This window comes from Bombus vancouverensis, chromosome 11 (genome assembly GCF_051014615.1).
Source record: "Bombus vancouverensis nearcticus chromosome 11, iyBomVanc1_principal, whole genome shotgun sequence".
NCBI classification, from domain to species: Eukaryota; Metazoa; Arthropoda; class Insecta; order Hymenoptera; family Apidae; genus Bombus; species Bombus vancouverensis.
The window spans coordinates 13740277-13766121 of NC_134921.1; the positions used below are offsets into that span (position 1 = coordinate 13740277).

The 25845-nt window shown below is 34.7% G+C and overlaps 3 protein-coding genes across 4 annotated transcripts in view; 1 reads left to right on the forward strand and 2 right to left on the reverse strand.

Moving 5' to 3' along the window:
• Window positions 1-40: 40 nt before the first annotated feature.
• Window positions 41-3732, reverse strand: tum (Rac GTPase activating protein tumbleweed). 2 transcript variants are annotated; one of them, XM_076622813.1, is made up of 11 exons: window positions 3369-3732; window positions 2882-3084; window positions 2658-2815; window positions 2176-2587; window positions 1913-2082; window positions 1719-1845; window positions 1423-1655; window positions 1057-1354; window positions 811-986; window positions 662-734; window positions 41-160 (listed from the first exon to the last, which is right to left on the reverse strand). In XM_076622813.1, exons 1-10 carry the CDS (start codon window positions 3448-3450, stop codon window positions 671-673), a joined length of 1923 nt encoding a protein of 640 aa, XP_076478928.1. In that variant the 5' UTR covers window positions 3451-3732; the 3' UTR covers window positions 41-160; window positions 662-670. The 2 variants fall into 2 exon arrangements, with proteins under 2 accessions (XP_076478928.1, XP_033185778.1); XM_033329887.2 differs by lacking the exon at window positions 41-160 and having other exon boundaries at window positions 236-734.
• A 605-nt stretch (window positions 3733-4337) lies between these two features.
• On the reverse strand, window positions 4338-5851 carry Rpb12 (DNA-directed RNA polymerases I, II, and III subunit Rpb12). Its single transcript, XM_033329997.2, has 3 exons — window positions 5667-5851; window positions 5159-5251; window positions 4338-4964 (listed from the first exon to the last, which is right to left on the reverse strand). Exons 1-3 carry the CDS (start codon window positions 5722-5724, stop codon window positions 4942-4944), a joined length of 174 nt encoding a protein of 57 aa, XP_033185888.1. The 5' UTR covers window positions 5725-5851; the 3' UTR covers window positions 4338-4941.
• A 1894-nt stretch (window positions 5852-7745) lies between these two features.
• LOC117154747 (F-box only protein 43) overlaps window positions 7746-25845 on the forward strand; it is a 52132-nt gene continuing 34032 nt past the window's right edge. Inside the window, exon 1 of the mRNA XM_033329996.2 lies at window positions 7746-8674. Within this exon, the coding sequence (XP_033185887.1) occupies window positions 8102-8674 (573 nt within the window). The 5' untranslated portion in view covers window positions 7746-8101. The remainder of the gene's footprint in view (window positions 8675-25845) is intronic.

Genomic DNA, 25845 nt, shown 5'->3' on the forward strand with positions numbered 1-25845 from the left:
GAATTGAAAACTAATGTTTGTAATATATATATATATATTTCAAGAAGTATATATTTCAAGTAACTTACAATTAGTTTGCATAAGGCATCTGTTGTTTTTACGGCACCGATAGTAGTAAATTTATAATTTTTGTTACTTGTTAATACATGTATTTATACACCTATGAAAGAAAGGAAACGAAGCTATATTGAAATAAAATGGTCTGTATTTTTATTGAACCGAACATTTTTAGAAATGTTGTTATTAACAAAAATATCACATTTATTTAATTCTACACTTATAACATTTCGCCTTAATGTCTATATTCGCCTAGTGCTATATAATTGTATTTTAATCTCAATTCAGAGAAATACTGGGGGTTCGTATTAACGTCACCACATACTTTCACACGCTTAAAGTCATCATAAAGAGTATTTAACATAATATATTATTAACATTTTAATTTTGCTTATTTTTAATATTCTATTTCTAATGTTCTAGTATTATTTCGTACCATACGTTACATAAAAATATATTTTATGTCAAAATATTACAAAATTTTAAATAGAATGTAGAAAAATTATGTTGCACATTGAACAAATATTAATTATTTATGTTCAAAGAGTCAATAATTATTTAGAAATTATTTGCATCTCGATGTAAGCATAATTTAAATACATACCTATTCTTGTCAGTAAGCTAGTCTAGAGGGAGATGCTGCGAAGTATTTCTTGTTTTTCCTCATAAATGTCCGACTGTAACAATGCCCGAATATGAGTACCGTAACGTAATTGATTTCAAGCTAAAAGTACGTAATAGTAAGGTGCAAACCTAGAAGTAAGTGGAGTATTAAAGAAGCCACGGGAAATGCTGCGTTTAAGTAAAGATTCCTGAGATGGTGTATGCTGTAATTCACCAGTTCTATGAGTACCAATATTGTTTAGATTTTCGGGATTAACGAAATTTGCCCAATAATCCGAAGGTATTTTCAATAAATTTTCCACTATCTATAAAAAGAAAAGTAAAAGGTCAAGCAAGCATTATCTAGTCTTTTCAATTTTTTATTATAATACTTACAGCAACTTGATTACTTGTCTCTGAAAGAAGAGAATTGGGCGATGGTTTCTGGCAACTATAGCCGACCAAAGTAGGCCCAAAAACTTTAGCTAAATTAGTTATTGGCATCTTACATTCTGGACTACTTGATACTCTTTGTAAGTGCAAGATTAAAAAGGCAAGCGTGTCTCTGTTAGGTTGAGGTAGTTCAGAAATTGCTTGGTATAATGCAGCATCAGCATCTTGTTTATCAGTAATAGTAGTTGCTCGAACAAAGTCTGCCCATAATCCGACAGTGATTAACGGCTCTCGTAACGATCTAAGGGTAAGGAAGAAACTAAATAAGTTGTTTCACTTGTATAGAACAAAATATTCGAATCGACGTACCTAAGGAAATCTTTAAGAGTAGAACATATGGTAGATATATCGACATCGGAAAGATTGGGGGCACCTTTGCCTTTAAGGAATTTCTCTTTTAGACATTTTACCTCCGTTAAACCGCCATTTACCCTGTACAATCCTTGTTCGCTCATTCCTCTCAATTCTATTTCGTTGATGCAATGAACAACCAATGACGGTACCATTGGCGGGATCATCGGTGTATAATCTGCTATCGTTCCCTAAGAATAGTTTGTTATCACTTTTTATCATATACAAAGATACCGCAAGTTTCAAGAGCTTACTGATGTTCCTCGTAGTGTAGGTGTATTTCCATTAGGTACACATGGTAACGGAACTAAGTCTTTACATTCCATATGAGCCGTAGCTCTACAGTCTTTACATTTCAGGGCTACCTTTCCAAATCGAATCCTAAAATGTTATTTTTAAAAGTGTTTCTATGACACTTGTATGAACCGAATCCTTATGAATATTTTACCTCTTGTCACATGGTGTACAGACTTCCGGTTTAATTACCGTCTTCGCTACAAAGCTATGCCCTCTAGCTGATTTCGTATTTAAAGTGTATCCGCCTATGTTTGGACTAGGTTTAAAAACGCCCTCAGAATCTGATCCTGATGTAAGAGCTTCTATTTTTGGCGCAGAAGGCTGTAATATAATTTTCACTCTGTTATTTTAACTGAAATTAAAGAAACATGGAAAAGAAAGAAAGATGTGTTTAATTCAAATAAAACAACTTACAGCAGTATCCATTTGAATATCATTTGTATCAACGGGTGTTAATTTTGATTTACTACGATCACCACTTTTACGCCTTTTACGCGAATTATGTAAAGGTTCTTGTGGATCTATGTTTTCATCCCCAGGTATAGCTTCAATTACAGAAGATGCAGTGATATTGCCATCTTTTGGCATCACTACTGTAGTTGTGGCTACTATTCTATCAGACGAAGTTAATTCTGCAGCTTTTTGTACTGTACTACGTCGCTTCTTCGTGGAATATTCGCCACTTGGTCTGTGCTCTTTCCATTCACGTTTCTTATGATTTTGTTGAATGATTGCACTAATATCTAAATCATCTTCTGACTTCGAAAAGCAACTTAAGTCACTTAAAATAGAGCCAGTGGAGTCCAGCTCCGCTATAGTATTTAATCTAAAAGCGATAATTAAACAACGTTTTCCTATGTATCAATCAATAACACTCTATGTAAATAGGAACTCACTTGTCATTTTGATGTACATCCTTTATATTATATATATTACTGTGACGACCATTTAACGTAGTGTTATTCAAAAATTGTAATTTTTCGCGGGTTTCATCGTTTAAATTTCTCCCACCATCGTTAAATAAAAGATCTCTGGCCATAGCAATTTGTTTTTCCTATATAAAAAGTAACGAGAATACATTGTCATGTGTTTAAGAATTATGAAAGAAGAACATATTTACCAATGAATTTCGTTGTTCTTCAACGGTACGCCTTCTCCTTTTCTCTTCATCTAGAAGTCTTCTAGCGTGACTTAATTTTTTATCTAAGTCAGCTGCCTCTTGATGAGATTTCTCTAAAGCTGAATGAAGACGTTGACATTCTTGTATAGATGCTAACCATTTCTGTCTCATTTCTTCCTGATTTACAGCAAACTTTAGAAATTCTACATAAAAAATAGGATGTAAATGATATAGTAAATTAACTTGAAACTACGTTAAAAAAATGAAACAATATGACTGCGTCATCTTTGTTTTCTGTGTACATATTTACAATGGCAATTTCATCGTTAAATTATAGCACGAATGGAAAGAACACAAGAAATATTGAAAAGAGTACGGGGCATGGAAAACATTTATATACAAAAGCTTAGAGGCATGCGTATTTTCTCAATATATTTTTTCATAATCTAGTAAAACATTGTAGGGAGCAAATATATGAAATCCGAACCTTCTTCGCAAGCTCCGTTTAGGTGTACATTCATACATCGAACCACTTCATCGTGACTCGCCAGCAACGATAACGATGTCATCTTCAAATTGATATAGAATTCGTTTCAAGAGAAATTAAAATATTTCGTCATGTATACAAACCACGCCAACAGGTTCGCGACAACTTTCTATCAATTATTCCAATTTTGCAACACTTGTATCGTTGCGAATATCAATTCATTCGAACTTTAACTATAAATTCGATAATATGACGCGTGTAATGCATTTCTATCATTAATTTTTCATAATAGTAAGTAGAAATCACTTCTTTGATGCACGCACATGGTATCACGCTATATCACTTAGCCGTTGACATTGTAAGTACGTTACGTTGAATACGCACAACAATCGCTTCTCGTACAATTCAAATTCGACCAATCAGAGGGACACATTTTCGAGCAGTTTTTTATTTCTCCGCTAGACGTCTCTCATGTTAATCGAACTGTGGCGATCTGCATTATCGGCATCCACCAGAGAGGGTACGTTTTTGATGAAATTGTGGCCGCATGGTCACTTCCTTCACTCTTCATGAAAGAGCGAAATGATTGCCCGATAGGAGTTACCTTGCGAAAGGTTTCTCAGTCAATTGTATTACTCGATATTACAGAGGAGTTCGCCTTTGAATGTAATTTTTGAAGATTCTCTTCTTATGCACGAACATTGATAAACAATTTTATAGAAACCAAACGAAACGCGGCCTTTTAAACTTGAAATTAAACTTATATTCCGATATATGAAATCAATTTATAATTTTATTTTTATTCGTTATAGTTATTTGTTAAATAAATTATATTGTATTGTATTATACAAATACAATACAATGCTTAATACAATAGCTTCGAAACAATTGTTTTTGATAAAAATATCGAGTATTTTGATTAAGTGTGTAAGGAAAAATTTGATGTAAGAGATACATATACATAGTATGTATGGATAATTTGTATTTTATTTAAAAAGAACATTATAAATGACGAACAACATCTTTCATATCTTTCCTATTTTTTAACTATCTTAATTTATTATACATGTCATCATGCCAAAGTAAAGTTAGAATTCTAATATAGCTCAATATCATTATATATATATATATATATATATATATATATATATATATATATATATATATATATATATATTTATTTATTTATTTATTTATTTATTTATTTATTGGTTTGTGGATTATTTGATTCTTTGCCTTCTTTGAATTATCGCTATTACTCCGGATTCTACTCTTCCTATATGATGCCCTTAGTTTTAAGCTTCCATTCATGATGTTCATCAACTCCCACATTCCTTTCTCAATGGTTTCCCATTTTTTGGGCATTCCCTATTTCTTAATACGTTTGACTTAACTTCTTTATACATGGGCCGTTTACTTAATATATGGTTTCTATTTTCTATTCCTCCTATATTATATATTTGACACGATGGCAGGTTTTCTTCCATTATTTGTCTTATTCCAGCTTTTGGTGTTACATTACATTACATTTATTAATGACCGATATATAATTTATAAAAAATGATAGATTGCTTTATCGTGCATCAAACACAACAACTAAAAATTTATTAAGGAAAATGACTTGCTTATATTATGTTTATATGTACCTACAACGAGCGTAGGAAGTATTTATAGAACGAATGATTACTATTAAAATCTTATATAGTAACATGTATTAAACAACATTGCACAAGTGCATTAGTAACATTTAATAATATCTAATGTGTATTTCTATAAATGTAAAAGGATACGTCTTTTAGTTCGTTTTTTGTACATAATCCTATACCCACATTCTCGGCATCGAATTGGATCTCTTGGGCGTATTTCATTATCATGATGACATTCTACAAAAACAAATAAATTATATACATATTTATAGAACAAAAGTTTGCATACAGGTTATGAATGGAACACACGAAGATACTAATAAGTTGATAAAAGCTTATGTTTCGTGAAATAAAAAATGGACTCAAAGAATTTTTAATGTTATACAATATTAACATCTAAATTAAGACGATATAATGAAACATTTATTTAAATAAAACGAAGACTTGACAAGTACGATATTTTTATTAATGTCGTTACTCAATCAAAACTTTTATCAATGTATAAATTGTATGATGAAAGGATGGAGAAAGCAATATTTACACAAAGTTTATGTTTATTTCGAAAATACGTGACAGACACAAAAAGTGAGTGTCGTAATGCGACATAAAAAGTGAGGTTAGGAATATTTCACGTTTATTATCTTAACTGTACCTCCGCAAATGTATACCATAGCCTGTTTTGGCGTCGATTCCGACTTGCTAGATTCCATTGTACCCAATTTTCAATCAAAAACCTTTGGCGTTTCGCAATAAAGTTTACTGACTATCTTGTTAATCGATTGCGCACTTGCTGCTTGTGCATAAGTACCTACGCAAAGAGCAAGTGACTGTCTTTCTCCCATTCCCTCTTCCTCTCCCTCTCCCTCTTCCTCTCCCTCTCCCTCTTCCTCTCCCTCTCCCTCTCCCTCTCCCTCACCCTTCCCTCTCCCTCTCCCTTCCCCCTCTCTTTCATCTTGTTAACCTTTTTGTAATTTTCGAAAATTAACAATTTTTTTTCTCGACAACTTCGACGACATTGATTGGCTAAGGTTTGTAAACTATTTTTTCAATTCATTATAGTGAAATGTGGTATACATAGTGTTTATCAACTCTTTTTTGTGTCTAATTTTTTAAAAACTAAGCAGCCATATCTGTGTACGGAAAGAGGCATTTTTAAGATCTTATTAAATTTAGTAAGTGACTAATAACTCTATCATTAATATGGCACAGAAATTATGTTTTTATATCTTATCTATTTCTTTCTCCCTTCTTATTTAGTTTTAGTCGTAAAATTTGCAATTTGTAAGTAAAAATATTTTGATACTAGCCTTTTTTCTGGAGTCGAACTAGTTCGAGAAAGCAGAATAACATTAATAGCAAGCAGGATGTCTCTAGAAATAATAGTACTGCGTTTGTACCTACTAATAGACACGATAGCAATAGTATTCTTGTCACTTTTATACATTCGAATTAATAACACTCGAGCCTCGTGTAACAATTTACTGTTAATAACATACTTCTCAACAGCTCGTAAAAATACCATTGATAAATTGCTGCTGAGATTCCGTCAATCTTACAATAAATTCTCAACGTCTTTCATACAAATAAATTTGAATAAAGTTGATTACACGTGATTACTAAAACAATTGTGTCAAATCTATTAGTAGTGTTTTTATTTTGCTCTGATGTAATAAAAACATGACAGTATTTTCATGTTTTCATCCATAGAATCTCATACGCGTATTGCCGTCGATAAGCCTGTGCATATTTAACATAATACATATAATATGCTATGCATTGTACAAATGAAATATCGTACGTATGTACGTTAAACGAATCTTCTAACTTTCAAGAAATATCCCCATATTAAAAAATATCCGTTATATCAATCATACGCATGAAGAAAATACGTTTTTCTCATTTTGAAAATTAAAATTATACTTGTGTATTATAGTACATTTAATAAGATGCTTCACAAGTAAATATTACCGGTACGGTAGCATTATGTCAAATAATAATATTAAGAGTAAAATTATAAAGGACTGAGAAAAGAAATTGAAATTAAGTAAACTTTTAACCAACTATATATATTGGATATGCAAGTTAAATTAAAAGTTTTTTATTAGAAAAATATAAAAAATGTCAATGTTGATAATAAGATATATATTTCTTTCTAAAATATCGATAAATTATTATACTTGATAGGATATTAATGGTATACATATATGAGAATCAATAGTTACACAGTTATTCGTTACTCGATACATTTACATTAAACACACATGCCAATATACGTACGTATGTACATATTTTACGTATATTTAATTCGAAATTAAAATACATTATTTTACTGTAATTACTGCTACATTAACAAAGTTATTGTAGAAAAGTTAAACAGAATTTTGTTTAATATGTATACTAGTAATTTCTCCTATATTCCATCTAGTGGATACAATTAAAGTAATGTGATATATAACTTAAGTCATATAATGATTTTACAGTCGGTCATAATATTCAAAAATAATTACGCGGCTTCCCGTGTCTTCCTATAATAAGCATTAATTTAAAGGAAAGAAAGAAAGGACGAGGAGAAAATGAAAAAATATCGAAATTGGTAAAATTGAAGGAATTTTTGTATGCGCACGCGCTGTGAAAGAGAAATCAGAAATCAAAGAGGTCTCCCCAGCAACAGAATTCAGTAAGTCCAGCAGCAGCCGCCAGAGGTAACAGCATCACTAACACGGCCAAGAATTTCGAGCCAATGGTAGCGCTTGGCAACGAATGGCGGGATGAGTCAGGTTAGCCGATTGGTCGGGCAATTGCCAAGGGAGCTACGGTGGGACAACGGATAAACAGACTTCAAAGTTTCGTAGTGCTTGCAGCGCAGGAACACGCAGAGGGAGAGTCGGTGTCCGCGTGCGCATGTTTGCCGCGAATCTTACTTCGAATCCTTACACAGTGAAGATTAATATTTCTGGTGATACATTTCTGGCGAATTGCTATTTGTCACATGGTTTTGAACACTTTTCATGCAATGTCATGTTGAAATAACATCATGTTGAAGTGACAAGTGAGAAATGGGAATATATCGTCCGGAAAGGCACGAAGATGGATGAAATGGAAAACATAAGTATCTGCGAGACACCTTGCATCACGATAAACTCGAGCAATCGCAGTTGGCACGACAGTGTTAACGACAGTGGTTATGTGTCTATTACTCCTCATTCTGGCGGGTATACACCAATAATTTCAAGATACAGGTCTAGAGTGAGAGCTACTCCAGATTATACAGGAAGAGAAACAGTGGATATACTGGCGCTCCTTGGAGACAAAAGCAATCATTGGAGGATAGTGTCTAAAATATTATCCTTCCTTGGACCGCAGGATCTTTGTTCAATCAGTATGGTGTCGAAAACATGGAAGAGAATCTGTATAAACGATTCTAGGGCCAATACCAGAAGACTGATCCATGTAATACTCAGACAGAATGCCAAGGAAAATCTAAAATTAATTAAAAAGTCAAAGATAGAAGGAGATATTCAAAGCAGTCCTAGGAGCAGATACGCCAGGAAAGGATACTTGTTAGAGGTACAGAATCTTCTGCAAGTACCAGGAAATCAACTATCACCTAGCAGTCCACCTGTTTCTCCCAGCAAAGTAAAATTCCACTCTTTCGTCAAGGTAAGTGAATTCTTTGATTAATATTCTCCGGTTATGTATCGTGGAATAACTTTTCATTACGGAATGGCATAAGATTACTCAGTTTTCTATTCAAAATGCTAGGATATTGTCTTATCAAATGCAGGATAAATAACAGGCAAAGATAAATAAATATAAGTGTAACTTGAATTATTTTATCTCGTTTTGTACAATCGTATGCAAAATTAGATTTTATATAAGATTACCTTCTTTCTTTTTAGATGAAATTCTATCGTAGTCGACAATTCGTGATAAATTTCACGCTACATAATAATATATAAGATAAGAAATTCAGTTAAACAACTGGTTCATTAACCTGCTTGTGCCTGTTTGCACGAACGTGAGAAAAAGTGCTACGGGTACGACGTTCACGCATCTTCTAGAACGCGAACGTTGCGTATTTAGACGATATACAAAGTTTCTTTCTGGGGATCGTATTCGATCCCCGTAAAGAAAGAAATACATATATGTTTTACATCAACCGGAATCATATTCTTCCCTCTTACCGTACAGTATCTCTAGATACTCGAGTAACACAGCCTTTCAACGAGTATTCGTTGTTGTATTCTTATCATTAAATATCGAGTCTCGAAGAAATATTATTTTGATAAAAATTTGCTGCTGTATCGATTTGAATTAATCTAGATTAATTAATCTGGATTATTATCCATTAGGCAGAGGGAGTGGGGGACCAATTGTTAATCGATGCTTAAAAAGCATCCCGACACTTATTTATTTTCAACAGGCTCGATCAAAAGACTACGGATACAAGAATTTTTCGATGATTTTGTCCTTATATCAAATATCATATATCGTTCGAAAAGCTCTTTGCGTCTCTAAATTGATTAATTTTTTATAGAAAGATTAACGACTTGAAACAGTGATATTATCTAAAATGAATAAGTACTTACATACCTTAAGATGAATACCTTAAGGTGCAGTTAATTTTAACATATTACTAGAGTGTGAAACGTATATTCTTATATATATGTAGTCTCCAAGAGAATTGCATAAGAAGATGGTAAGTGATTCTATCAGTGATCGATCGATCTTTTTGTCTATTTATTCAACGGCATTTACAATCATCAAGCAATCTATCAAGGACCAACGTTCATTTAACGCAACATCTCTGTTCGATTAATTTACGTTATTGAATTCTATTTTTTAACATTGTGTAATCTAGGGCTTCGGTACAGCATATAATATTTCGATACGTTTGTTACACCTTGATAAAGTAATACATATATTATTTTACGTTTCTTAATAATATTACGTTTACGTGTTATCTCGTTGCTAGGTTCGTAATCTCTAATTAATTTGTAGAGCTTTTGGTAAAACTAACATGTTGTTAATTTTAATGTTCGTGACGAGTGTTGGCGTGCTTACGATCGGTAATTACATTGTGATTTGTCGTAAGACGCGATTGTTCGCGGGCTGAGAATAAAAATATTTATAATCGGATCATAGTTTCGCTTTTATTGAATAATAACAACGTACATACATATAGTCATATTCGATGAGCTCGATTAAGGTGAAGGCTGTAATGTGGCGAAGAGATATTATGTTCGATATGAAATATCGTCAGGCGTATCTAAACCTATAATTAGGTAGCTTATATTCTCTGTCTCTCTCTTTTCCGTCGTTGCTGTGCCGTCCGAGGTTATACTTTTACAAGCAGAATTTCGAAGAATAATTAGAGAATGGTAACGGATTGGAACTCGGTAGCTTAGGATTTCGTTCAACAATCTTATAGCTTGCCTATGCATATACGTATGTATGTATGTCGTGGACGTGATTTGCACATGAGCGAACGAACAAATTCGAATTAAGCAACATAATTGTTTCGTCGGCGAGATCATCCGTTTGACGTTGATTTATTGTGATTTCTTCTTTGAAATGCCGCTGGCTCGTCAACCGTGACGGTAGATACGATATATTCCAGTGCTGAAAAATCACCCTCTCGCGACGGATGACGAGCTTTTGGCGCAGCAAATTCTCCGATCTTTAGCGCTAATTTAAGTGTATCGAATTACTAGAATACGAAAGTTTTTCGATAAGTAGCGTATTAAAAGAATACAATAGCCGAGAAAAGTCGACGATGTTACGTATTCGCTCGAACACTTACCCACGACAAATTTCTATGAAAATACTGTATGCATTATACGAAAAACTTGAAATTTCATTAGAACCGCGAGGAGGCGGCACAACTATCGTGATTGTATGGTAACAGTAAAATTTGTAATCAATCCGAAAACACGCATGCAAGTTCTCAGACATTTATTCGAAACATACGATCAGTGTGTCGTTAATCGACTGTTGAAATACTTTCACGAGCCACTGTATATGTATTTAAAGAACATAATTTCCGAGTATTTTTACATCACGAATTTCGGGATAGTTTTATAAAAGAGATTTCAATATTTAAGAATATATAGATTATACGTCAGATTTAATGAAACTTAAAGGAACAGCAGAGTATCGCTTTTATTTTCTATGTCGAGTAATTCTCGAGTAATTCTCGAGCAATTCTCGAGCAATTCTCGAGCAATTCTCGAGTAATTCTCGAGTAATTGCCGGATGTTTACACATTTTCCATGTTACGTAACCAGGGCTCTTTTTGCTTGTTGCTGAATTATCTTTGAAGCGATTTGATTCTAGGGGAAAGCAAGCCACGCGCGAACTCGTTTCCCTTCATTCATGGTCAAGCATATTAATGGTAACGTGTGTCTACTCTGTAACCGGTGTTGCGCTGCGCTGGTAGTACGGCAACTACCTGCCGTTAATGTCGTTTGCACCTACAGCTTTCGTCGGTGTGCATTTCTTCTCGCGTTAAATCGCGATAGTAGTAGATTAAGCAGATTAAGGAGAGTAGGCGACCGCTTTGTTATCGCGGTGTGAGTAACAAAAGCTCTTCGGCATGGCATGCGGCACTCGAAGGTCTTTTGTTGCACGCATCGCGATAATAAAGTATTCGTCAATCTCTTTATTAAACGAATTAGCATTGCATTCCGCGAATTAATTTCATACAATCTTTCTGAACGATCATCGTCCTGGCTTCGCTTTAATTTAGTAAATCTTCGCGGTGTGAAATACCTCCCCCTTGCCTTTTTCCCACTATCCTAATAACCTCGTATTTCTAAAATTCTTCATTTCTCTGACAAATTCTCCTTACCGAATTACTTTTTAAATACGCATTTTCCTAATAAACGTAATTCCTCGAGAAATTATTAACATTGTGAGAGATTATCACAGACAATATCTTGCAACTTTATTTGCTGGCCGATCGATTTTCTAACGATACAAAAAGGTGCAACATCTTTCTTTATAGATTTTTCACTTTATGGCTTTATCGCTTTGTCGCTTTTCAAAAGCGTGTGATCACGCAGTCAGTGATTTCCCCCGATTGCCACTATTTCACTGCGACCTTTCCATTTTCTTAATATATACTTATTAAATATCGCTATCGCTATTTGTCTCGCTAATTTCTCGTTACCTCCTACCTCCTTTATTGGTCGTTGCAAAATACGTACTGTCGTATCAAGAGTTGAGAACGAGGTACAGTCCAACGTACGACGTCTGACAGGCAACAGACTCCATTGCGCACATATCAACTATCATTTCGTAAGGCGAATGAGCTACATATATGTACGAAATACAAGTAGTAATTACTCGTAATTAGTTGTAAACAGAATGGAAAAGAATAAGAAAGGTAGAATCAGCCGAGTCTCTGAGACTCGATTTCGGTAGCGGAGGCTTGAAACGAAACTTGCGGTTAAAATGAATTCTTCGACAAATAATGTGAAATATCTATTTTGAAAGATTTGATTAGATTCTAAATAGACTGAAAATTCTAGTGCGTTCATGGGAAATTTAAGGTTGTAGAAATGCATAGAGCGCATATATGCATGCACATGCGTAATATACAAAAATACGTAAGATTATCCGGAAGGAAGCACTCGTAGTGTTGAAACGTTACGTTAGAAGTAATTTTCAAATAATTATTCTCGGCAACGAGATTTCGTTGTGATACAAACGTTGCGACGATGATATCATCCAAAGTTTTGATATCGGTTGAAAAGTACCAGGGGACTAAATAAATAACGTTTATTTCATTCGATGCGCGAGGTAATAAGTTAATCTATCGGAGCCTAATCTATTTTACATAATTGACACGAAACTGGTGCTACCGCGGCCCCCTTCTAAGCGATCTCGACCTCACCGCGAACCCCGGGTATAAATATAATTCTCGCTTTCTTGGGGGTAGCGCGTGTTAACATTTTCATGCGAATATACACGAGGTCGTTTAATGTTCCCCGATAAAGTGAGTCGAGCGGCCGATATATCACAGGGGAGAGACTCTTTTCCTTCTGCATCAAAGACGCAACGAATCTTTGCCTTTGGAGGGCAAGCCGCCGTTAGCCCTCGGGCAAAAACCGGCCGCAGAGAACAATGCGAATATATTACAGTATTCGATGCTAAAACAAAGAGCCGAGCTGCTCTTTTCTTTGTCTTTTACGAGGGTTACATCGAGACGCGACACGCTAAACCATCCCGTGGTTAACCGAGATCGTTCCACGAAAATCGTCGCCTAAAAATTTTGCCTGTAAACCGCTTCCTCGAACGCTTCTGTCAGTTATATGTCCGATGCGGTGGAAAGGTATTTGTACGATAAAAAATCTTCACTAATTTGAGAAATTCGATTGTTCGAACAACGTGTGTTTTGATCAGCTGGGACAATGAACGTTTCTATCTATCGAGTACATAAAATGGGACTATCGATGGGTCAGCAGCCAACTTTGCAGCCCCTGTGGTTCAGAATACGCATTTAAATATTAATTTACGCAGTTAAATATTAGTAAAAGTTTCAATATTCCCACTTTAATTTTCCACTTTCAATAGTGTATACGGCGTATAAATATTTACCTCAAAAGTTCAATTCCACTACAAAAAATTTATTAATCATTCCTGCTTCATACGTACGTATGTATGTATATATTTCTTTTGGATTTGCAACATACCTGCCAACTTTCTTCTTTTTTTTTCTTTTCTTTCTTTACTAAGCCATTTTTCGCTTTCTAATTAATTCTTCTGTTTATCGATAACATAGCTGTCGTTATTACTATATATTTCATAGCGAGTCAAATTCAAATCTTATTAATACGCTACTACATACGTAATTACGACTACATACACTCTCGTCTTACATACACGATAGATTCGTAAAAATTTTCTACGTTGGCGACGTTGGCGTAGAGATAGAGGTAATAGGTTACTTACACATTAAACGTACCGGATACCGAATTAAATTTCAAGTTGTTTCTTGAAATCTAGTAAACGGCGCGAAACAATAAAATCAATTGGTCTCGTCTAACAGTTAGATTAACATTATTGTTCCCTATATATCGATATACATATATATCGTTTCAGTTTGCTTCAACCTCGGACAATCTCGAAAGATACCATAGAAATTTCTTTCCGCGGTAAGAAATTGTCATCAATCCGTGCATGGTTTAAGGTGCAGAGCAGGGTTTAAGAGTTACTTTCCCACCCCCCCCCCCTCATTTTCGTAAGGATTCGTTATTTTTTAACACGAACCATCGTGAGAGCAAAGTGTAAAGCTGTACCGTGGAAAGACTCTCTCGTTGCGACTTTCGCTTTCGTTCTCCCTCGTTTCCTTTCGTCTCGAATTCAAGAGGACAAGAGCTTCATTGTCCACCCTCGAAGATACGTTAGATGGTTGCAGGAAAACGTGCGACTCGAATAATTGCTTGCTCGACGGTTGATCCGTTCTGGTTGGTAAGCAATGCAGCGGCTTGAAATAATGGTTTCCTTAAAGTCGCGCGAGAGCGAAATGCACAGTTCTAGGGAAAGGAAGGAAGGAAGGAAGGAAGGAATTGTTCCATAATTAGCAACGGCTAGCGAGGGTCGTTGAGTGGTCGTATAAGTTAACAGTTGGTGCGGCCGGTTTCCTGTCGCAAGGAACTTTCCTTCCAGTTTCTTTTTCCGGTGGGTGCTTTGAAATTTTAATCGATGACACCGCGTTTTAACCGGACCTAACGGATTTTGTCCGAGTCTTTCCACTTTTCGCCCCAAACGAAATCGATCACAGTGTCGATGAGAAAATTGCGCGCGATACGATTTAAAGAATTTTGAATGCACTGCAATTACAAGATATACATCAGATATATATCAGAAGTATAGTGCATACTTTCTACAACGTTTTGTAATAAAACAATTTTCTATCGACGTTCTGCTATTTTAATTGTATTCTCAAAAATGTGAATCTGCATAAAAATTCGCACTTTACCGATTAGTTATCAGCGTTATAACAAACGTGCTAAATACTTGAATAAATACAACGATGTACGAGTACTTCTTGTAGCCATTGTAAGCGTGAAGGAAACTTTGCGGGAATTGGCTGAAACCGTTGGTTATATTTTTGAAATTTTTAGCTGCTGTGCAACGGTGCTGCAGCAGCATTATCACGTGCACATATTGACCCAGTAGTACCGAGCACCTGGCCAGGTGTATCCTTCGTTTCTCGGTGCTTCATGAAGCGTAAAGCGGTCTGGCAACGGACGAGGAAAGAGACCTCTTTGTACGAAATCGAGCAAGATGGAAATCGTGGTTGGATTTCGAGCATTTTAGTTTTTGCGCATTTATAGAAAATGTCAATGAACAACGATTGCGAGCATAGATCTCACCTCTTTAGCTGACTCCGTAACGATACGAATTTGTATAAATATCCACCATCTATTTACTACGATCATATAGGCCATTGACACTTGCCACTTGCTGGCGAATAAAAATTCTTCAGACAACCGTTGTAATTTATCCTTGGATATACGTTTCGTTTCAATTAGAAACGTTATTGCGCGACCAGTCTCGTACCGTAACTGCCGTGCTAATTAACGTTTGTCGTTGACGCGCGATCTTGCGAATCTAGTTTAATTAGCCGACATTATTATTAATTAGCCGGCTTTATTCTACCAAAGATGAACTTTTTCTAAACAACGAGACAATATCTTTTGATTTACTTAACTTAATAGTAGCTTAATAGTATTTTTATTCGTTGTTGCCAGCAAACATTCTGTTTTATTCGATTGTAAGTATGTATGTAGAAATTCCGTCCACATCTATATAGATAGAGATATATATATAGTTGCCGAGTTGATACGTTTTTGCCGAAGGTATCTAATTTAATTGTTGTTGGTATCAGCAATGTAAATAACACCGAGCCGAGTTCAGACAAATTAATTCCTACAAAATTTGCCTACCTCCTTGGTTGCTAATAACGAAGAAGTAATACAAAGAAATAATTATGCATTCATGAAATTCAAGAAGGATACACATTTGTAAGCGAGACGTAAGCACCATCCGACACGCCGCACCGTTCCTGCAACCCAATGAAACTTCTATCGTTTACAGAAAGGATAAGTTACGTTAGACGGTTAAAAGGGATTCGCGGAATCCGCAAAGTATTCCTTGAAAACGGCAGACAAGTTTACACTCTATGTATATTCACGATTCGATAACGTAACTCTGTTCAACTACGATGGGAAAATGTCACCCTTTATAATAACTAGTCACTAGCTATGTATGTACAGCGTTGCACAGTGGCGTGCAAAAGTTCCTGACACTGGCCGCAGTGAATTTTTTACTTTATGTTCGAAAAGCGTTATATCAAGCTATATCGAAATAAAATAAAAAAAGAAAAGAATTTAAAAACACTAATTGTAAGGCTAAATCCATAAACTGAATCATATAATCGTCGTAAGCCTACACGTTAAGAATCAACTAACAGAAACTAACGAAAAATAATTGTAAAATATCGAATCATCGAGAAACGTTGTCGTTTTTGCAAAATCTCCCAATTAAAAGGTGAGTAAAAAAAGAAGGATCCATTGAAAGGTCCGTGGTCGGCAGTCGTGTGGTCGAAAGATCGATCGCTATCGGCATTGTAATCTCGGTTTCTGTTCTTTCGAGCAGGTTTCTCGGTGTTGGCGCACCTATACGTACGTATGTACGCAGAATGTAGAATGTAGTAGAGTTGTGAGCGTTAAGGGGTGACGCAGGGCTGCACACAGGGCGGCTGCTGCTGCTGGTATGCGTATAACGAGCAGCAGCAACGGGCGAGCTCCTCTGGTCCCACGATTCGCGGAGCGAGAGCCGCGCAAAAAGGTCCCAGGAATGCCTCGGTACCTCGATAAACGCGTTAAATCGCGTGGGCAGCTATCGACTGAACGCTTGTTTCCAATCCACCCCCTTTGCCGTTTTCAAATACGGATTTCTGTCAAAGTAGCTCGCGCTATGACTCGTTCCCCAAAAATTTTAAGAGATCTCTCTCTTCTTTTCTATTAGTTAAGAGTTAGAACAGTTAAGAACCGACGCGATAGGGTATACATCGTGATTATAGTAATGAAATATGAAAATTGAAATCCAAAAATATACGTATGTATGTATATAGAAGTTACATGACGTTTATTGCAAGCATACAGTTAGTGATAAATTAATACAAATATGTACGGAATAAATAGCGTCATATATCTTAGTAATGCGTACAACGAGTAATTAATTAACTGTTCGAATACTTTGACGATGTTTGCAAATTTATACTTATTTTCATTATATTTTCAGAACTGTCTTAAATTTTACCAATATCATCACGAATCGTTTCTCGTTACAGCGACAACGAAATTTCAAAATGTTTATGTATAATATTTCGATAAAGAATTCCTGGCACTGTTCGTATCTTGTTGCTGTCAGAAGTGAAAGCGAAAGAAAATTTTTTTAAGAAAATAAGGAGTGGCAAAGACACTGACTTGCAATTATGTAACTACAAGAGCCACTATAATAAAATGTACGATAGAATATCCAATGTGCATTCAAATCTAGGATTATCTAACTTATTATTAACAGATGATACATGTACACTGTATACGGCATTATAAAGTATTACAACTAAGCGAGCAGGTCGTCTCTATATCTCTACAAAGCAGAACTTTACTTAACAAGTAAAAGACAGGAAGGATGTTGAATATTTGAATGTATCCCTGAAAAATGAAAACATGCTAGATAGTAGATAGTAGATCATTTTAACTAGGGGGTAACCTCTTTTTTCTAGTTTTTGATGTAATTAAAATAACGTAATTACAATTAATCCTCTTACATGTACGTATTTTGTTTGCACACAATAAATTCGAATTTTACGAATATTCGTGTTCTAACTTTTTATGGATGACGGATTCGCCGTTTACAATCCAACCAGGAAGATAGTTAACGTTAAAGCAATGCCGAAGGCAAAATAACGTTTTATCAGCTTCACATCTGAGTTGCAATTTGGTGCGAGCAGCAATTATAGGGCGCCGACCTCTCTCTTGTGGTTTCGGGTTTCCGAGAACAAATTTCGGAAAAAAAGAAAAGAAAAAAAAAAGAAAAAGACAGAACATGTCTGGAGCTCGATAAATGCAGTAAATTGCATAGGGAGGCACCTGCAGTTGATTGCTTTCGGTTCACTGACGCAAACCCATGCGGCAAGAAGTTTATAAAGATGCTACAAGTTTAAAAAAAAGTATTTATTCGATATTAACTAGTTGCTGCATACAGACAGCTAGTCATTCTGTAAACTGAAAATTTTTATTTTCCAATTTAGTACTTCGTTATTTGAAAACCATGACTCGTGTATGAGAAATTTATTTTATAGAAAGTTTCTCTAGGAAAAACTGTTTTCCGATTATTAGTACTAAAAACACACTTGCTCTCGTATTTTTGCAAAGAAGATGGAAAGCGCTCCAAAATTAGGAGCAGTTTCCTTGAAAACAAGTATATTTATGTTTTAGTTACCTGATAACATGCAACATAGCTAAAATACAACGTTACTTGGACGCAATCGGGACCGTTAACAAATGAAAATTAGTAACCAAGATCATGTCAGATTTATAACATTCTACATATATTATAACTCAATATTCTGCACATTAAAAGCAAATTAACTAAAGTCAGTACATAGTGTAGCAGTTCTATAAAAAAAAAAAAAAATCTTAAGCAGTTCTTTTTCTAAATTAGTTAACGATTGGTTTCAGCCAACAAGTACATAGTTCCTTCATAATTCAGTTGTTTTTAATATCTAAAATTGCGCACGGGCCTGTGTTTCATGAGAAAATGGTAAAAGTCATAGTAATTATAGATAATTTTCTAAATAGACCTCTAATTCGTTTATATCAATTTCGTTGTTGCAAAAATTTGTCTTACTTAATAATATGATTTATTCTATTTGATCATCTATAACGTTTTTCCATCGACACTTACTATTTTCCATTAAACCATCTCTTAATATTGGAAGAAAACATTGTGACACAGTACAAATTGATGCGAGAGGATTGTTAGCAAAACGATTGAAAGATGTAGACGGTTTACAAAACTTGCAGCAATTCTTAAATCGAGATGACAGATGTCTCGGTGTCTGCAGCATAATCACGTTGAAAAAATATGACAAGACGGCACCTGCCAGTGATAAATTGTAATTCTGCAGGCATTTAAGTAAGCAACTCGAGTTAGTCACAGTGAAGCTTTACACTTATAATATAACCATTTGTTCGAGGAATTTAAGCTCTTAATTTTCTTTTGTAAATGTTTCGTAAATAGAATCGTAGTATTTTAAAAAGCGATTTATCAAACATGAACGAATATTGATTTTGAAAATATGTTATATATCGCTTCCCTGTGTTAACCAGTGTTTAAAATTACGATTTATCGTTTAACTTTATTATCGTAGCGTTAAAACGTTTTCAAGGTGAAGCAACTATAGCGATAAATAAAAATATTGGCACACGTTAGATTTTCTTCAATTTCTCGATACTGTATAAATCTGTAGGATATAATTTTCCAGCATGTAATCCTTATCGTAATTCGTCACTGTTAAGCATTGGTATTAATAAACCCTACAATGCATAAATTCTTCTCGGTTTATATATCATATGTATATATATAAAAAGAAAAGTTTATATATAAAGAAAGAAGAAAATTGAAAGGATCAAAGCAGAAAGAAAAATGTTATAAATATAGATGATTAAAATTGATAATAGGGTGTAGGGAAGATAGGATAGGTATACTTACATACTACACATTGCATGTGTGCACCACGTGGCTTTCGATTCGCATCGGTTATGTCTTTTCCGGCCGACACCAGGTATTCTCCTCGTTCTCGTCGCGTTGGTCAACCACGACCTTTCTCCTTCCACAGTATCACCTGTGGCACCCTCGCTTCTTTAATCGAAACTAACGACACAGTTGTGTCCATCCTTCCGGCATTTCTATAACTTATTCACTATCTTCGTTCTCATCGAACGAACGACATTCGTCTCCCTTCGTTCTTTTCTTCTTTCTTCTTTTCTCAAAGTACAATGTCAAAGCAATGTGGGTGGTATTTTAGGTTCGATTAGGTTTACAAAATTTCTGTTGAATAAATATTGCATGTTAAATACATAATGGAAAACTTATTTTTTAGTTTTTATTCGATTAATTGCGAATTCTTGCGTCCCGCAAACAAGAACGTTGCTTTAATCAACGATCTTCGTAAGGATAGCAAATTTGACTACATTACGAAATTGCGAATCAAATAAAAAATGTCTGAATTAAGATATATCTATAATTACGTAGATCAATAACATTAATATGGTTAGAAGCGAAGGTGTGGTTTAATGGCTAAATAGAATCCGGTGTTCATCGTTACGAGTAAACGACGAGCAATTGTCTTTTTTATATCTTAAGCGTTACCGTATATCTGTACTGTATATCTGGTACTGCTTATCGAATTAATCGTACGGTTTAATGATTCGAAGAAAGTAAATAGCGTATATCAACATTATGCAACCGAAGCAATAGGAAAAGTGAGAAAAGATCATAACCAGAGACACAGCCTGGCCCAAGGGTCGACAACTTCCGGCGGAGATACGAATTGAGTCCCTACTCTAATCTCTGAGGATTTTATCTCGCGCAGTAACAAGCAGAGATCGTGTACGTTACTGCTGGAACCCTTTAATCCTTCTGTGAACAGATAGTATCAACTGCAACGTCAGGATAATTCCACATAAAACGAACGCTTATAAATTTACCGCACATTTCTGCAAACATCCTTTCGCAAAGTTTCTGCGTACCGTTACACTGCAACTAATATTTATCCTATGTTTCGCACTGGCTACGTTTGCTAAACACTATACTTGATACATGTAAATTTTAATACCAAATGATGAAATTGTAACATCAAACGAAAAGAAGCCAATTTCAAAAATGTCAATTTTGCCTATGTCAAGAAATCAATTCAAGTCAAACGTCTATTTCAAAATATTTAACTTTTTAAACAAACAAAAAACGCGAAAGTAATTCTCTGTAGAATTTGAAGCATCACTTTGAAAGGACGAAATCATATTTTATCGTAAATTGAAATTGGCACAAACGAAAGCTTTGATTGTTTGAATAATAACTTTGTTTGTGCAACAATTATTTCCATCTATATAGAACCATGCTTAGTTCGATGCCGTGCCTATACGTGTTAAATGTAAATTAAATTAAATTATTGTACAAGTCAATTTAGAATGTTCTATAATAGCTTGAATGTAATTTTTATATATATATATATATAAAATATATATAGAAATATAAAAATGATCCGTTTATTAAAAGCAGTCGATAAAACACAATTGATGATATGAAAAAATTCAAAGTTTATCGTAGTCGGTTTCAGGGTAAACATAGCGATAGAGACCAATGGTTGAATCCGAGTACGGCTTTGCTCGTAGATTTTCCTTCTTAGCTTCTCTCGCCATTCGTTATTCTTGACAGCGTTGGAGAGAATTTGAGAGAAGAGAAAGAAAATCAATAACGATTCGAGAATGAAAGAAGGAGAAAAGTATTGGGCTGTAAGCTGTAAGCACTCGGGGGTAAAAGAGCGGAGCGGGGAGAAGATAGGGACGCAGGAATGTACGGTACGACAGCTGCCCCTATCCCTATGGGTTTGCTTTTGAAACCCCGGCGACGCGACAGTGTCTGACGAAAGATAGTAATCCAATATGCTGCGAGAGAACGAAAGAGAAAGAGAAATGCAGCTGCACTATATATTTCATTCAAATAAATTTTACGTAACCAATTACACGTACGATTATGTATATATTTTGTTATTTTGCATCTGCTTGTTACTTGGGCGATATGATTGGCTTCGATCTGTCTTTTATGCTTACTTAAACAGTACATACTTTGTATATTTAGGAATTAGTTAGACAATTGCATACAAATATCTTTTCAGCATATAATCAAAATTTCAGAATGTTAGAAATCGCTTAATAATCGTAACGTTAAGTTATTTGGAAAGGCTTATATGTAAGAAATTTATCTTTTCTTCTTCTTTTTCTTTGTCTTTTTCTTTCCTTTTTTTTCTTTCTTTCTTTCTTTCTTTCTTTTCTTTTTTTTTTCTCCCAAGTCAGAACGTAGAACATTAGCGATAAGTTTTAAGTCGAGGATATTGTCTTCAGCATATATGTACAAGATATTTATCGATAGCTGCTGGTTGATGAAGAACTGTGAAATGGTTGATGATAGGAAAAGGAATATACAGATATCTTTTTATCGTTTTCTCGCGTGAAATGTGATACCGCAAAATCAAAATTTCTTCTCTTTCAAATTTTTCGAGGCTATATTAAAATCACTTTATATCTTTTAAGTAGAATTTGCACAATCTGCAACAAAAGGCAAGTTTTCTAGATTATGCCTCTTTCTTTCAATCGTTTTAAATTACTTATTCTTTTCTCGTTTGCTAACTTTCTACAATACGATCAAAATGTACTAGAACTAATTCATCTTAGCAGCTCGCTTTATTTATTTCCACAAGTCTTTCTTTTTTATACTGGTAGCACCGTGGAAAATTTTATGTCATTGTCATTGTTCGTTTACGCGTAACCTCTTGTCTTGTAATTTAAAAAAGCTGATCCTGGCGATCTTTAACGTGCTGAATTTCGTTGAGCGAAGACTCCGCGTCAAATTTTGTCTTTGGAACGAAATTTACAGCGATGAGGGCATATCACGAAGAAGGATATTCGAATGGTAGAAAATGTTCAAAGAAAGCAGAGAACGCGTCCAAGATAAGGATCGATCTGGAAGACTTTCCATTGCGAGAGGTGAGCGACGCTTGAATGAAGTCAATGAATGAAGTTAGAACTCGATGATCGACGACTGTCAATTAAAGATAGTGGCAAACGTATTGGAATATAATTTGGTTTCTGCTAGTCGATTTTGAAACGCGACTTTGATTTCGCACCATGATAATGCTTTCTCGCTCACATATCCTCTAACATACCCCATCGGGATTCGTGAATTTTTGGCTAAAGATCCGTGTTCATTATCTAATATGTCTCCGTGTGACCTTTTCTTATTTCCCCGGCAATAAAATTATTGCTTCGTGGATCCCCTCGTTTTGAGTCTGAAGGCTATATCTCTAGTCTATAAAAAGTGATTCGCGGATTGGTGAGAACGTTGGCACAAGCGTATTGTAGCGGCAAGGGGGCCAAAATCAATTTCGATGAATAAATTCATAATTTATATTTTATCAGACCCAGTGACCACTTTTCGATCACGTGGACTTGAAGAATTCAACAATTCTGACTGTTAAGTGAAGCAAGTTTCACAGGTGACAGATGCAGTATGAAATCTACAAAATTTCTTTCAAATTTAATATAAAAATAGATCGAAGATAAAGTAGATCTTTAAGCAAAAGAGTTTTTACGTTCACGATGGCAATTCAAAATTATTATTCGTAAATAATGTTACTCGTGGAACAAAGCATCGATGGTTATCATTTAACAGCGAATCGTTCAATTTTTATTATTTGTTGTGTCTAATAGATACAGCCCAACCGAGGATTAAAGCGGTGGTAAGAGAGGCTCGACAGGATGCGAGAGAGATAATAAAGAACAGAGCATGAAAGAGAACATAAAGAGAGAAACCTCCCCTACTTAGAATGATAAACCTTCGCTGGTGGAGAGCGGCAACTCGCAGCTGTGTTCAAAAAATGTTTTTGTCCACCGTTTTCTCCTTCTCTCTTCTTTTGCATCGTTACTCGCCTGCTCCTCGCCTTTGCATATACGCAGCCTTCTGAGGAAACTATCTAATTTACTAACGTTTATTACATCTTAAATAGTCAATGATAATATCGAAATATATATATTAGTTAAAGAATTATATTTTAATTAAAAGTTCGACGAGATATGTGAATGCACTACAAAGTACATACTTTTTTTTATATCTATACGCAGTCTTATGCAGGAGAGATTTTTAATCTGTTTAAAGCGGATGGTTATTATAAAAACCTCATTATACGATCATTATATCTATTATATAATGTACGATAGATGTGCATATTCATTGCATCTAGAATAGTAAATGACAATGTTTACATTAATTTATACAAATATCTAAATAAAACATTTATATTACAGATAATGAATTTAATGAAATACCTAGCAAAGGAATTTTGTGTAAATTATGTTATTCAAAGATTATGTTATAACCTGTACACTGTAGGTTTACTATATACAATTCCCTGGACGGATTTCAACAATGCAGAATGCCTGGTGCGTTTCGTTTTGCTCGACGCACACGTGCGTACGCATACATATCTGCGCGGTAAATAGCGGAAGTGCCTTGCAGATGACGAATCAATTTAAGATGAAACTGACACTACGTTTGCTTATTCGCAAGAGGATAGAAACATAATACGCCTCATTTTCTATTATGTATTTGAGTTAATTCAAAGATTATACAGAATTACGATATTTACTGTTCGATAAGGTATAACGGAGCTTGCCTCCTTCGCTATGTGTAGTTATTTCAATCGAATCGATAGATTGTATTATGTTTCTTATCTCTAAACAGTCAAAAAATAGGTTCATTCGTGCTTCGTTCATCTGCATTATACGTTGTGTGTTCTTGATAAATAACACTAACCGCATCTACCATGCAACTACAAATATTAAAAAAAGCGATAACCGCATTAGCTAATGATATTAGTACACGAGGTGATAGATATGTGAACCGTAGATAACGAGAGATAGTCGGATTATTATCTTTCTGCAGTAGGAACAATTAGGTTAAAAGACGTGACTCTTCACCCTTTCGAAATAAAACAGGAAAAGATATTTTATTCTTATTCGGGAAAATTTCAAAATTTGTCGATACAAATGTAAACTTACAGGATGGTGGAAATTTCTTCTGTCTTGAAATTCATCATACAAAGAAATTTATTCTATTTTTTATGGGTACAGAGGTACCTCTGTAATGAAGACACAACATAGATAAATTATTTCTGCTATAATAAATTGTTCGATATATATATATATATGTACATTATTGCGGATATGTATATCGGAAATATCTCGTTTTAATATTAACAGCGATATCAAACGGTAAATGGGAATATAAAGTAATCAAACGTTATGTTGGGAAAAGCATATTAAAAAGGAAATACAAATTTCTGCTTTAAAGAATCTAAATGACAAATCGTAGATAATCGTTGTTACCTCTGTGATATGATATTGTTATCAGTACGCAACATCTTGGACGCTTCGCGCGTCATTCGAAATTTCACGTTTCTATTCTAAGAAAACGAAAGACTCGTGTGAGAACATCTATATCTATGTATCTGACCTAGTAGATGGTAGAAACTGGTACGATTTAGCACGCACGAATGGATTAGCATCCGGATCGTTATACGCTATACATATATATATATATATATATATATATATATATATATATACTGTGCACTGTGTTGTTCTATCGGTCGTTGCTTTTACTAGTTCGATCATTTTGCTGGTCTCTGACGTCACTAACCATATGATTGCTGAGTCATATGGTCCTAAGAACCCTTTGCATCCTGGACCAGCCAAGAACCTTGATTCATGCCTTTCTTGTTAACCCTTCGATTCCTAACAGGAGAAAAGCGAGAGTTGGGTTATGGAAGAAATCGTTGAGCTTCCTAAACAAAAGTCTCTACGTTTTTGCTTTCTTTATATGTGTACATATCTGTTCTTCTTCTTTGAGAAATGAAGTTAGGAATTGACTTTCTTTAGTTTTTATAACTTTGGATGAGTAAAAAAGAACGAACC